This window comes from Nerophis ophidion, linkage group LG06 (genome assembly GCF_033978795.1).
Source record: "Nerophis ophidion isolate RoL-2023_Sa linkage group LG06, RoL_Noph_v1.0, whole genome shotgun sequence".
NCBI lineage: Eukaryota > Metazoa > Chordata > Actinopteri > Syngnathiformes > Syngnathidae > Nerophis > Nerophis ophidion.
This window is the reverse complement of record NC_084616.1, coordinates 21215762-21229304: the sequence shown is the minus strand read 5'-3', so window position 1 is coordinate 21229304 and position 13543 is coordinate 21215762. Positions and strand designations below refer to the sequence as shown.

Here is a 13543-nt window from a genome sequence, read left to right as displayed (position 1 = left end):
TTTACACACATTTAGATTAATGTACATTTTCAATAGGTTGTTTGCATGTTAGCATATAAGCTAGCTTGCAAGCTAATGCTAGTAGGTCCATCATTTTCTCAGTGTGGTCATCAATGAGGGTTTTTCGATATTTTAATTTAACTTCATAAGTTGTTATTGTGGTTATTATTGTAGTTACATCCCTATGTAGACATTGGGTCCAATTTTGCTGTAAAAATGTACTCAGGAAAGGACTTAAAAAGCACCCCAAAATAGAATTACTCTAAAACGCTTAAGTTTGTGCCTGTGTGAAGAAATGACGCATGTTAAATCTAAGTTCAAAGTACAAAGGAAAATGTTTTATTCACAAAGTCAACATTTTACACAAAAACAATCCTTTTGCTAACTAAAAAAAAAAAAAAATGGACAGACAACACGTCTCTGTCACACTCTCTCCAAGGCTTCCAACATGATGATGCTGTTACCTCTGATGACCTACAACATGAAAACAAAAACATATTTACTCTTCTGACACTCGCCTTTTCCAAACAGTATTTCCCCCGATACAAGGTCTTTATGCTGTAATATCTATTTTCAAATCAAAATAGCGATACTTTAGTTTGGGGAGTCATACATTTTAGTATGAGGAAAAGTTTGGACACCCTCTAAAATACTAGAAACTCTGAAAATAAAAATACATTTTACTTAAAACATAAATTAAGTTTAGTCAATTAGAAAAAATAATACTAATTTATGAATTTGAAAAACTAACCCAACCACAATCAACACTGTTAAATGTGTAACTGAACGTCAATATTTTTGTACAGGCAGAATTTTTGACATACTTGTAGGTTCTGCAATTACGCAATAAAATTATTCTATTCTTACATAGGGAAAAATAACAGTTAAAATGTACGGAAAAAAAAGAGCAAAGAAAAAAAGATGTCTTTAAATATGTACAGTATCTATTTTTTTTAAATATAAAAATATCACAATGGCCCCCGCATACTTTTCAGTAAAAAGTCGAAGTACATAGCTATTTTTTAATTCAAAATGTTTTATTTAGTTATGTAATACAGACAAATATAAATGTGCATATTTAAAGACAACTTAGTGTTAGAAGTGACAAAGCATATTAATAATTATTAATTTAAAAAAAATCTGCTTTTCCTAGGGACGGCGTGGCGCAGTGGAAGAGTGGCCGTGCGCAACCCGAGGGTCCCTGGTTCAAATCCCACCTAGTACCAACCTCGTCACGTCCGTTGTGTCCTGAGCAAGACACTTCACCCTTGCTCCTGATGGGTGCTGGTTGGCGCCTTGCATGGCAGCTCCCTCCATCAGTGTGTGAATGTGTGTGTGAATGGGTAAATGTGGAAGTAATGTCAAAGCGCTTTGAGTACCTTGAAGGTAGAAAAGCGCTATACAAGTACAACCCATTTAATTAAATTCTGATTATTTGCTGTCTTTTTTTGCATTTTCACAGTTTTTTTCCCTTTTTATTTAAATAGTAGCTCTTAATACATTTGTAATGCTTGTATTTCCTTTATAGTACGATACATCATTTTAGTGTACTTTGTCCCATGTCTCGATGAATGACAAAATAAAAATGTATATATCTAACGGAGAGCAGACCTACTTTATACATGCAGGGACTATCTCTAGCTGAATGCAGCTGAGTTGGGTATGTAAAATAAAAAAAGTACAACTGCATAACTTTGTTCCTCACTTGGACACCGCCGTCACTTTAATGAGTAGCAATAGAAAGATTTAAAATACATGAAATATCCCTATGAATCATAAAATAAACATCAGTTTGCAAAGATTCATGTAATAAAATTTGCCCTTGCCACGTTCCACATTTTTTTGGGATATTTTAGTAATTTCCTAAAAGCATATTCCAAATTTTTTTGGGCCTAACTTAAGCCTTTCAAAGCATAAATGTGTCTAAATAAATACAAAATATCATTACTACAGTATATAGGTCAATAGGGGAGTCCAAAGCAACCAGAGCATGCTGTTCAGTATGGAAGACACTGATTAGCTCAGTCTCAGGAAGCTTTACTAAACTTTAGGGATGAGTACCGAATTTGGTTCTTGTTTTGGCACTCATCGTATCCTAGCAATCATACCGGATAGAGATTCATGTTAAATCCAACGGTGCCATGTTACAGTACCGGTAGCTGACTCACAGGCACTTGGCTACCACTCCAGCAGCACTGAGAGCGAACTCAGCCAAACTATTTCTAGGTAACGTTGCAATGTTACATACCAACACAGCAAGTGACTCAAAAAGTAGTGCTCCACTTTTTCCAAAAAATGCACTTACTCGATGCTAATATACATTGGCTTTGCTATTGATTAGCATCAGCGATATTACATGTCGATTTCAACACTCCTCCAAATGTGTTAATGGGAACTACAACTACCGTATTTTCCGCAATATAAGGCGCACCTAAAAACTTAAAATTTTCTCAAAAGCTGACAGTGCGTCTTATAATCCGGGAAGCCTCATATATGGACCAATATTGAGCCACAGCAGGTCTCACAACTACGGTAAGCAGCCGCCGATTTCATTTTCCCCCGTAGGAGAAGCGCACAGTGCATGCTGGGATATATGACTGCGCCAGGCCGTGCCGTTTCATTTCCATTTGTCACTGAACTGCTAGACAATAGCAGCGACACTGACTCCATTAACGACATCTTGAAATAGTGCAAAGCAATAATATATCAATAACTCAACGTTGCTCAATCGTTAATATTCACACAACACACAAAATAAACACGTAAAGCTCACTTTAAGTTATTCCTCATCCACGAATCCTTCTTCAGGGTATCTGCAGGTTTCAGCAAGTCAAATTTAAGACTTTTTAAGACCTTTTTAATGCCACCTTGAATGAAATTTAAGACCAAAAAAAATAATAATCTATAAATATAAGCGATGGTTGGGGATCCCACTGTACTACAACCTCAATGACAATCAGTCAAGTTTACTTTTTGTATGTTTATTAATAAACAAACTGATAAGCACCACGCTGCCAAACAGCTTATCAAAAATCTCGAGAGATCCAAAAACTTTGACATCCAAAACAAACAAACCAACACCAGTAAAAACATAATAACTGAGGTGAGGGTAAAAATAAATTACATTTCATTAACACATACCGAGACCCGTTGACTCGGTCGAAGACAGGTTTTGGATGTCAGGTGCTAATCCGTGTCTCGTAATATATGCTGTTTTATCCTTTCCACAGGAAAATGTATTAGCAACCTGACAATCAGGAAACATCACACGAAAAAGATCGCCAATCCCGTCATTTGAGGTGTAGGATTGATGTTTCACCACAGTGTGTAAGAGCCATAACACCTCAGATTTTAATGTTGCTGTTCCGCTGAAGATTAGTGTCAGGTCAGTGCTGCTAGCGGCAGTTGTTGCTAGCTGGGGGGCGCTGGCCCCACGCAGAACTGAGAGATGCCCAGTGTTTGTTTTTGGCTCTCTGCCGCGATTTTATGCTTACCATACTGCATGTGCGATTTGACTGCTCTAATTCCCATGGTGCCAAGTTTGAAATCCCTCTTACAAAGTATGCACCTGGCCTCCTCGGGATTGGCAACAGGCTTAAGCCAGTTTTTAAACCGGCTGTCCTCCAGCCAAGGCTCGCAAAACTTGCATTTCCGCATGCTGACTGAAAGAGGCAGAAAGGAAGGAGTCTGCGCGCAACGAGACTATGCGCGCAAATGACACTGAAATCATTCACTTTTACTCAAAGACATACCGTAACTTTTACTCAAAGACGTGCCCCAGAAAAAAAAAAAATAAATTGGCCCGTCAATTTAAGACCATTGAGTACTGAATTTAAGACCATCTTAGGAATTTCTAATAAATTTAATATTTTTTAAGGCCTTAATTTTAGACACATGAATTTAAGACTTTTTAAGGATCCGCAAATACCCTGTTCTTCTTCACAGTGTCCGAATTAAACATGCCACAAGGTCTCGCAAGTACGGTCGTCTCCCTTATTTTCCCCTGTAGAAGAAGAAGTGTGCTTTTTCTTCTACGGTAAGCAGCAGCCTACCTTATTTTCCCTCGTAGAAGAAGAAGTGCGCAATGCATGATGGAATATATGACTGCGGGAGGCGTGCCGAGTTTTCTCTCAAGGCGATCAGTCACACAGTAGAAGACGGGAACTGAGCAGCAGCGAAAGAATTTAACATTAACAGCAGCGACATTGACTCGTTTAATGACGACTTCGACGAGACGGGCATTTTGGATGCCGTATTCGCCCAACTGTTTTGATTCAAACCCTGAAGAAGAAGAATTTGAGGGATTTGTGGATGAGGAATAACTTAATAAAATGAGCTTTACATATTTATTTTGTGTGTGGTGTTGTGTGACATTATCGTTTGAGCAACATTGAGTTATTGATATATTATTGCTTTGCACTATTTCGAGTGTTACTATATTGTGATTGCACTAACGTCTGATTTACCGTAACAATATCAGACAGTTTTTTACGTCTTTATTGAATCGGGGTAAATAATAAAACAGCTGTTTATTCATTTTGGGAGTGAACGGAGTTGTCAGTACGCTGGTTTGTAATCTATTAATAAAGTTTGACTGACCTATCTGACTGTTTTGTTGACATTCCCTTTACTGCAGCTCCATCTAATGGATGCATAACGTAACCCCAGCCTCTACTGTAGCATATATTCTATGCGCCTTATAATGCGGTGCCTTATATATAAACAAAATATTAAAATAGGCCACTCATTGAAGGTGCGCCTTATAACCCGGTGCGCCTTATAGTGCGGAAAATACGGTAATATGCTAATTTCAGTCAAACAGCTGATGCGTAATAAGTATGATACATAGAGTATTAACATTTTATAGGGCAAAACGACAACACAAAAAAACAAACAAACTAACGACATGGACTATTGCAACTTAGTGTCATATATGCAAATGAAACTTAAGAAATTTGATAGTAAAACACAATAATAACTGGACACCAATTATAATCAGCTAATTTTATTTTTATTTTGCACAAATAAAACTTTTTTTAAATCAAAAACTAGCATTTTTTGGACAAAAGTACTGAAAATTGGTACTGTTATAGATTCAAATGTGAACGGTACCCCTCTCCAAGTATATTTGATTAATGATTGTTATTTCATGACTAAAGGGCTCTCATAAAGGAAAACTAAGATATTTGGAAGGTAGAAAACAGGTCTTTTTTTCAAGCCATGAAAATATTTAATTTGTTATTAATGATTTCTACTTCTGAAAAATTAACCAATTAAAAGCGATTAACAAGGGCTGACTGTACTTAGTGTGTGGACACACCTAAATCGCTACCTTTGTCAATACAATTCAAAATTAACAGCACTTCTTTGCATGAACGTTGATGCCGAATTGGAGAAAACAAAACAGTTTGGTTAAGAATTATAATATTGGATTGTATTTATTTGGCGCTTTATTAACGGTTACTAGACATTGAGGTGGCGAGAGAGTTAAATTGCAGAAAAGAACACAACAAATACGATCTTGTGTTTTCTAATGAATGACTTCCTAGTGAAAGAGATACTGACCACCATGCCGATGGTATGCTGCTGTCCGATTGGTCCCATTTCCAGACAGTCATCCATCACCAGGTTCATAAACGGGTCGAATCCTCGCAGGATGCCTTGCACGTGCCTGCCTCCGTTCAACTTTACTAAACACCACACATGTCGTTATTTAACATTTGAAGGCGAAACCACTCAATACTTTTTCCAAATTCATTCTGATCCTCCTTACGGAACACAGACGGGCATTTTTAATATTTAATACCATGTAACGTGTCCATATTTATAAGGAATTGTGACTTATTCAGGGTGATCATATTCTGATCACCAAAAAAACAGGACACTGTGACCGCTAAAGTGAAAATCCATACTTTAATTTTAACTGAAAGCAAAGACATGAGGCTGAAATTAAATACTGATATAAATATTTATTTTGTAATAAAATAAAAAATATATATATATACACCTTTGAAAAAATAATAGCTCCCTCCCCAAGTTTTACTGTACAAATAACTAAAACAACAAATAATATTAGCAAATCAATTTAAAGGAAAATAGCTTGCACAAATATGTTCATATTTATTTAACAAACACCTATTTCCATTTATATTTTGTTGGAGCTGCACTAATATCCATCATTTAATGGCCCAACGAAAAACCATGATTGGTGGTCACCCTTTCGTATTGCATACACATATTTCTCCACAATTATTACGGTCTTCCAGTGGTGGTGTACTTACGTGAAAGCTTCTTGTCCATGAACCTGTAAACAAGTGACATATTAGTGGGCATATGATTAGGATCACATTACAGATGCCAAGTGAATGTATATGCTGTAATATATTGTTAGACATGCACCTGGGGATAGGTTGATTGGCAACACTAAATTGGCCCTAGTGTGTGAATGTGAGTGTGAATGTTGTCTGTCTATCTGTGTTGGCCCTGCGATGAGGTGGCGACTTGTCCAGGGTGTACCCCGCCTTCCGCCCGATTGTAGCTGAGATAGGCGCCAGCGCCCCCCGCAACCCCGAAAGGGAATAAGCGGTAGAAAATGGATGGATGGATGGATGGATATTGTTAGAAATATTAATACGGTCACATTACAGATGCTAAGGGAATATATGCTGTAATATAACATGATCACATTACAGATGCTAAGTGAATGTATATGCTGTAATATATTGTTGGAAATATGATCACATTATAGATGTTAAGTGGATATATATGCTGTAATATATTAGGAACATTATATGCTGTAATACAGAGGTCTCAAACACGCGGCCTTATTTTGCGGCCCGCACCTTGATGTGAAAATTCAATGTTGGTGTGGCCCGCGAGTATTATATGAATGGTGCTTTACAGCGTGATACTTGTTTATCCTTGATTTTTCTGGGAGACTGACAATTTTCAGAGCCCCTCCAGGGGTAATCATTCCCCCGAGGGGGCACTGCCTTTACCGTCCTCTACAACATGTACAAACAGCGTGCCAGCCCAACCACATGTTGTATATGGCGTCGATGGTCGAAGTAAGCGACTGCAAGACATAGTTGATCAACAGCCACACATGTCACACTGAAAGTGGCTGTATAAAAAACTTTAACACTGTTACAAATATGTGCCACACTGTGAACCCACACCAAACAAAAATGACAAACATTTCTGTAGAACATCTGAACCATAACGCAACATAAACACAGCAGAACCAATGCCCTGAACCCGTTGCAGCACTAACTCTTCCGGGCTTCAATATACACCATTGCCGCCAACCCTGTCCCCTATTGTAGCCCGGAAGAGTTAGGGCTGCATTGGATTCTGGGTATATGTTCTGTTGTGTTACGGTGCGGATGTTCTACCAAAATGTGTTTGTCAGTCTTGTTTGGTGTGGGTTCACAGTGTGTCGCATATTTGTAACAGTGATAAAGTTGTTTATACGGCCATCCTCAGTGTGACCTGTATGGCTGTTGATCAAGTATGTCTTGCAGTCACATCCGTGGGTGTGCAGAAGCCTCATACAATAGGTGACTGGGCTGGCACACTGTTTGTATGGTGGAAAAGTGGACTAGACGGCAGGTTGTAAAGGACGCTAAAGGCAGTGCCATCACGGCACTCCCTCAATATTGTTGTCCGGGTGAAAACCGGTAAAATGATTGCTCCGGGAAATTGTTGGGAGGGGCACTGATATTCGGGTGTTTCCCGGAAAGATCGCAAGAGTTAGCAAGTATGTTGCAAGGGCGGGAAAGCCATTCAAAGAAGGCGAATTCATTAAAAAGTGCATGTTAGATTTTTTTTAAAGAAATCTTTTCTTGCGGACCAGCCTCACCCAGTATCTGCATCCAGTAGCCCCCAGGTAAATTGAGTTTGAGACCCCTGCTGTAATATATTAGGAATATTAATACGATCACATTAGAGATGCTAAAAGAATATATGCTGTATTATATTGGGGATATTGTTATTATTATTATGATCACATTACAGATGCTAAGTGAATGTATATGCTGTAATATATTAGGGAATACTAATATGATCATATTACAAATATGGGAATGCATATACTGTAAAATATTGTTAGAAATATAAACATAGATGCTAAGTGAATGTTTAAGCGGTAATATATTGTCAGAAACATCAATATGAACACATTACAGGTGCCAAGTGAATATTTATGCTGTAAAATATTGCTGGAAATATCAATATGACAGGTGTTAAGTAAATGTTTATGCCGCAAAATATATTGTTAGAAATATCAATATGAACACATTACAGGTGCTAAGTAAATGATAAATGGGTTGTACTTGTATAGCGCTTTTCTACCTTCAAGGTACTCAAAGCGCTTTGACACTACTTCCACATTTACCCATTCACACACACATTCAAACACTGATGGAGGGAGCTGCCATGCAAGGCGCCAACCAGCACCCATCAGGAGAAAGGGGGTGAAGTGTCTTGCTCAGGACACAACGGACGTGACGAGGTTGGTACTAAGTGGGATTTGAACCAGGGACCCTCGGGTTGCGCACGGCCACTGTTCCACTGTTCCACTGCGCCACGCCGTCCCAGTGAATGTGAATGTTTATACTGAAAAATACTGTTAGAAATATCACTATGAACACATTACAGATGTTAAGTGAATGTTTATGCTGTAATGTAGTGTTTATTTACTAAATAATTCATATGATCAGTTTACAAATGCTAAGGGCATTTACGCTGCAATATATTGGGAATATTAACATTAACACATTACAGATGTTAAGGGAATATATGCTGTAATACAGGGGTCACCAAAGCGGTGCTCACGGGCACCAGGTAGCCCGTAAGGACCAGATGAGTCGCATCCTGGCCTGTTCTAAAAATAGCTCAAATAGCAGCACTTACCAGTGAGCTGCCTCTATTTTTTCAATTTTATTTATTTACTAGCAAGGTGGTCTCGCTTTGCTCGACATTTTTAATTCTAAGAGAGGCAAAACTCAAATAGAATTTAAAAATCCAAGAAAATATTTTAAAGACTTGGTCTTCACTTGTTTAAATAAATTCATTAAATTTTTTTACTTTGCTTCTTATAACTTTCAGAAAGACAATTTTAGAGACAAAATACAACCTTAAAAATGATTTTAGGATTTTTAAACACATATACCTTTTAAATTCCTTCCTCTTCTTTCCTGACAATTTAAATCAATATTCAAGTATTGTATTTTTTTTATTGTAAAGAATAATACATTTCAATTTAATTCTTCATTTTAGCTTCTGTTTTTTTCGACGAATAATATTTGTGAAATATTTCTTCAAACTTATGATAAAAATTCAAAAAAATTATTCTGGCAAATCTAGAAAATCTGTAGAATCAAATTTAAATCTTATTTCAAAGTCTTTTGAATTTCTTTTAAAATTTTTGTTCTGGAAAATCTAGAAGAAATAATGATTTGTCATTGTTAGAAATATAGCTTGGTCCAATTTGTTATATATTTTCACAAAGTGCAGATTGGATTTGAACCTATTTAAAACATGTCATCAAAATTCAAAAATTAATCGTAATCAGGAAAAATGACTAATGTTCCATAAACTCTTTTTTTAATTTTTTCAAAAAGATTCTAATTGGCTAGTTTTTCTCTTCTTTTCTTTTTGGTTTTAAATAGTCGAAATTGAAGATCAACTGTGTTTCAATTTTTATTTTTTTTCTCGTGTTTTCTCCTCTTTTAAACCAGGGGTCACCAACCTTTTAGAAACCAAGAGCTACTTCTTGGGTACTGATTAATGCAAAGGGCCCCCAGTTTGATACACACTTAAATAGATTGCCAGAAATGGCCAATTTGCTCAATTTACCTTCAATAAATAAATGTATATATATATTAAAAAAAAAGGGTATTTGTGTCAGTCGTTCCGTCGTACATTTTTTTTCCTTTTACGGAAGGTTTTTTTGTAGAGAATAAATGATGAAAAAAAACACTTAATTGAACGGTTTAAAAGAGGAGAAAACAGAAAAAAATGAAAATTTAAGTTTATCTTCAATTTTTACTCTTTAAAATTCAAAATTCAACCAAAAAAAAGAAGAGAAAAACTAGCTAATTAGGATCTTTTTGAAAAAATGTAAATAATAATTTATGGAACATCATTAGTAATTTTACCTGATTAATTCTAGAATTTTAATCTGCACTTTGTTAGAATATATAACAAATTGGACCAAGCTATATTTCTAACAAAGACAAATCATTATTTCTTCTAGATTTTCCAGAACAAAATTTTTAAAATAAATTCAAAAAACTTTGAGATAAGATTTAAATTTGATTCTACAGATTTTCTAGGTTTGCCAGAATACTTTTTTATTTTAATCATAATACGGTTGAAGTAATATTTCACAAATATTCTTTGTCGAAAAAACAGAAGCTGCTAAAATGAAGGATTAAATTAAAATGTATTTATTATTGTTTCCAATAATTTTTTTTTACTTGAACACTGATTTAAATTGTCAGGAAAGAAAAGGAAGGAATTTAAAAGGTAAAAATGTATGTGTTTAAAAATCCTAAAATCATTTTTAAGGTCGTATTTTTTCTCTAAAATTGTCTTTCTGAAAGTCATAAGAAGCGTCGTGGCACAGTGGAAGAGTGGCCGTACGCAACCCGAGGTTCCCTGGTTCAATCCCCATCTAGTACCAACCTCGTCACGTCCTTTGTGCCCTGAGCGAGACACTTCACCCTTGCTCCTTATGGGTGCTGGTTAGCGCCTTGCATGGCAGCTCCCTCCATCAGTGTGTGAATGTGTGTGTGTGTGTGTGTGTGAATGGGTAAATGTGGAAATAGTGTCAAAGCGCTTTGAGTACCTTGAAGGAAGAAAAGCGCTATACAAGTACAACCCATTTATCATTTAAAGTAAAACAATAAATGAATTAATTCAAACAAATGAAGATCAGGTCTTTAAAATATTTTCTTGGATTTTCAAATTCTATTAGTTTTGCCTCTCAGAATTAAAAATGTCGAGCAACTAGAGGCAGCTCACTGGTAAGTGCTGCTATTTGAGCTATTTTTAGAACAGGCCAGCGGGCTACTCGTCTGGTTCTTACGAGCTACCTTGTGCCCGCGGGCACCGCATTGGTGACCCCTGTTTTAAACCGTTCAATTATGTGTTTTTCTAACATTTATTCTCCACAAAAAAAATTCTGTAAAAGGAAAAAAAATGCACGACGGAATGATAGACAGAAATACCCATTTATATATATAGATGTATTTATTAAAGGTAAATTGAGCACATTGGCTATTTCTGGCAATTTATTTAAGTGTGTATCAAACTGGTAGCCCTTCGCATTAATCAGCACCCAAGAAGTAGCTCTTGTTTTTAAAACGGTTGGTGCCCCCTGCTGTAATATAATAGTAATATTAACATGATCACATTACAGATGTTAAGGGAATATATGCTGTAATATATTAGGAATATTAACATGAACACATTACAGATGTTAAGGGAATATATGCTACTAATATATTAGGAATATTAACATGAGCACATTACAGATGTTAAGGGAATACATGCTACTAATATTTTAGGAATATTAACATGAACACATTACAGATGTTAAGGGAATACATGCTACTAATATATTAGGAATATTAACATGAACACATTACAGATGTTAAGTGGATATATGCTAACTGCTAGCTTGTTCAGTACAAAACGGCGCGCTAGCCGCGCGGCCATTATTATTACTCAATTCAAACCTTAGTAAAAGTAGAAATGAAAGTCGCTTTGGGAGTAAAAAAAAACAACTTACTTTTTTAGCTCAGGCGGGTGTGCTTTACTCATCTTTGTGTATTTGTTTGTTCGCCTTTAAACAAGGAGGCTCACTGAACCACCGAAGGGAGAAAGCGTCGCGTGCACGCGGAGCGACCGGAAGTGCTTCTAGCTTCTTCTTCGTCAGACCACTACGTCATTAAAATACGTTCAGTTGAGTTGACGCCCTCTCCCGGATTTAGTTGGCCACTACGCCGCGGGAGTAACCGACGTACCCAAATGGGGGAAAAAGGTCAGTATTGGTCATTGAATTGTATATTTATGAGTGGAAATTTAAATGATTGGTTTATTTTCGTATATATTTAAAATGCATAAAGATAATTCTGAGACTAAAGTAAAAGCATGGATGTTTTGGTACCCGTGTGCTTGTCTAAAATGTATTTGTTGCCCTACACAGAAATGATTTTAGACACGGCCAAACGAGTAAATCTTTACGCATATATCACACGAAAGTGGAGCCAAACAAGTATTTGATCACGCATGATACAACACTATCATACAGTATTTTTCGAATCTGCGGTCCTGTCTTTAAAGTTGCTACATCCGGTTTGGTCTTTGTTTGTTATGTACGTCAATTTCTGTAAATGCTCTTCTTCATTTTCTATGTTTAAAATAATTCATGTTCCAAGTACATTTTAGACCGAATCCCAGGCAAACATGTACCATTGTAATTATCCCGTATTTTACTTTGAAAAAAAATACAAACTTCCGGTGCCTGCAAATTAAATAACATCCGTTTTGGTCTGTTTTTTTCGTTTCTGTTGACTGGGGATTAATTTATTTATTTTATGAAATATAAAATGAAAATCAGAACGGTTTTAAATGTTTTTATTGGTCCTTCACAACAAACAAGAACAACGCTGTTCTGTATGTTTTTGTATTTTAAAATAAAAATAAATAAAAAAGTCTTTATGGTGTTTCTGCTATCAATTGACGAAAAGAAAACCATACACTGATCGTCTCAAGTTCATTTTCCAAAAAGAAAAAACTAGGTCTAAAAAACGATTTCATTCAGATTTTAGATTTCATTCAACAAAAATAAAACTCACTGGACGAAAAAAAAACTGACCAAAAAGTAATTTTGGTTAAACGACCTTTATAAAATAAACAATGTGGTGTTGTATTCTGCGTCAGGAAGACCAAATGATGATACAATAATATATTCTTAAGTTCATATATATATACAAACACAAGATAAAATAACTATTTGTTCCGGTAGGCGGAACTGCGACATTGTTTGCATCAATGTCCGGTTCCGGTGATAAAAAAAAACAAACAAAAACAAACATGTTTTTGCAAAGCGTTAACCTAAAATGTTGCTAGATCAAGTCTAAAATGAAAACCAAGTCGTTCTTTAAGGCGTAATTACCTATATTCGGCCCTGAAAAAATTAAAGTATGTTTTTCGATTTTAGTTTTTTGTGTATTAAATTAAATTTAAAATGATTCAATCAGGCACAGAGATATTATAGTAATTATCCCATGTTTTATTTTGAAAGTACAAGCATTCGGTGTCTGGAAATGAAACATCCGTTTTGGTCTCTTTTTTTGTTTCTGTTAACTGGGGATTTTCCTTCCATCCATCCAGTTCCTACCGTTTGTCCCTTACGGCAGTGGTCCCCAATTGGTACCGGGCCGCAGTATTTTTTTTATTTTTTTTTTTATTTTATTAACTCAACATAAAAACCACAATATACACTTACAATTAGTGCACCAACCACAAAAAC

At 35.9% G+C, this 13543-nt stretch overlaps 1 protein-coding gene across 1 annotated transcript; it reads right to left on the bottom strand.

Moving 5' to 3' along the window:
- Positions 1–316: 316 nt before the first annotated feature.
- Positions 317–11942, bottom strand: snrpg (small nuclear ribonucleoprotein polypeptide G). The gene is made up of 4 exons (XM_061902991.1): positions 11798–11942; positions 6282–6304; positions 5566–5690; positions 317–474 (listed from the first exon to the last, which is right to left on the bottom strand). The coding sequence occupies exons 1-4, from the start codon at positions 11827–11829 to the stop codon at positions 424–426; spliced, it is 231 nt and encodes a 76-aa protein (XP_061758975.1). The 5' UTR covers positions 11830–11942; the 3' UTR covers positions 317–423.
- Between the last annotated feature and the right edge of the window lie 1601 nt (positions 11943–13543).

Bases quoted from the DNA above. Each gene is read 5' to 3' on its own strand.
- snrpg (XM_061902991.1), bottom strand. From the start codon at position 11,829: ATGAGTAAAGCACACCCGCCTGAGCTAAAAAA. The intron at 6,305-11,797 runs GTAAGTTGTTTT...ACTTGTTTACAG, and splicing joins CACCCGCCTGAGCTAAAAAA to GTTCATGGACAAGAAGCTTT. The intron at 5,691-6,281 runs GTAAGTACACCA...TGTGGTGTTTAG, and splicing joins CATGGACAAGAAGCTTTCAC to TAAAGTTGAACGGAGGCAGG.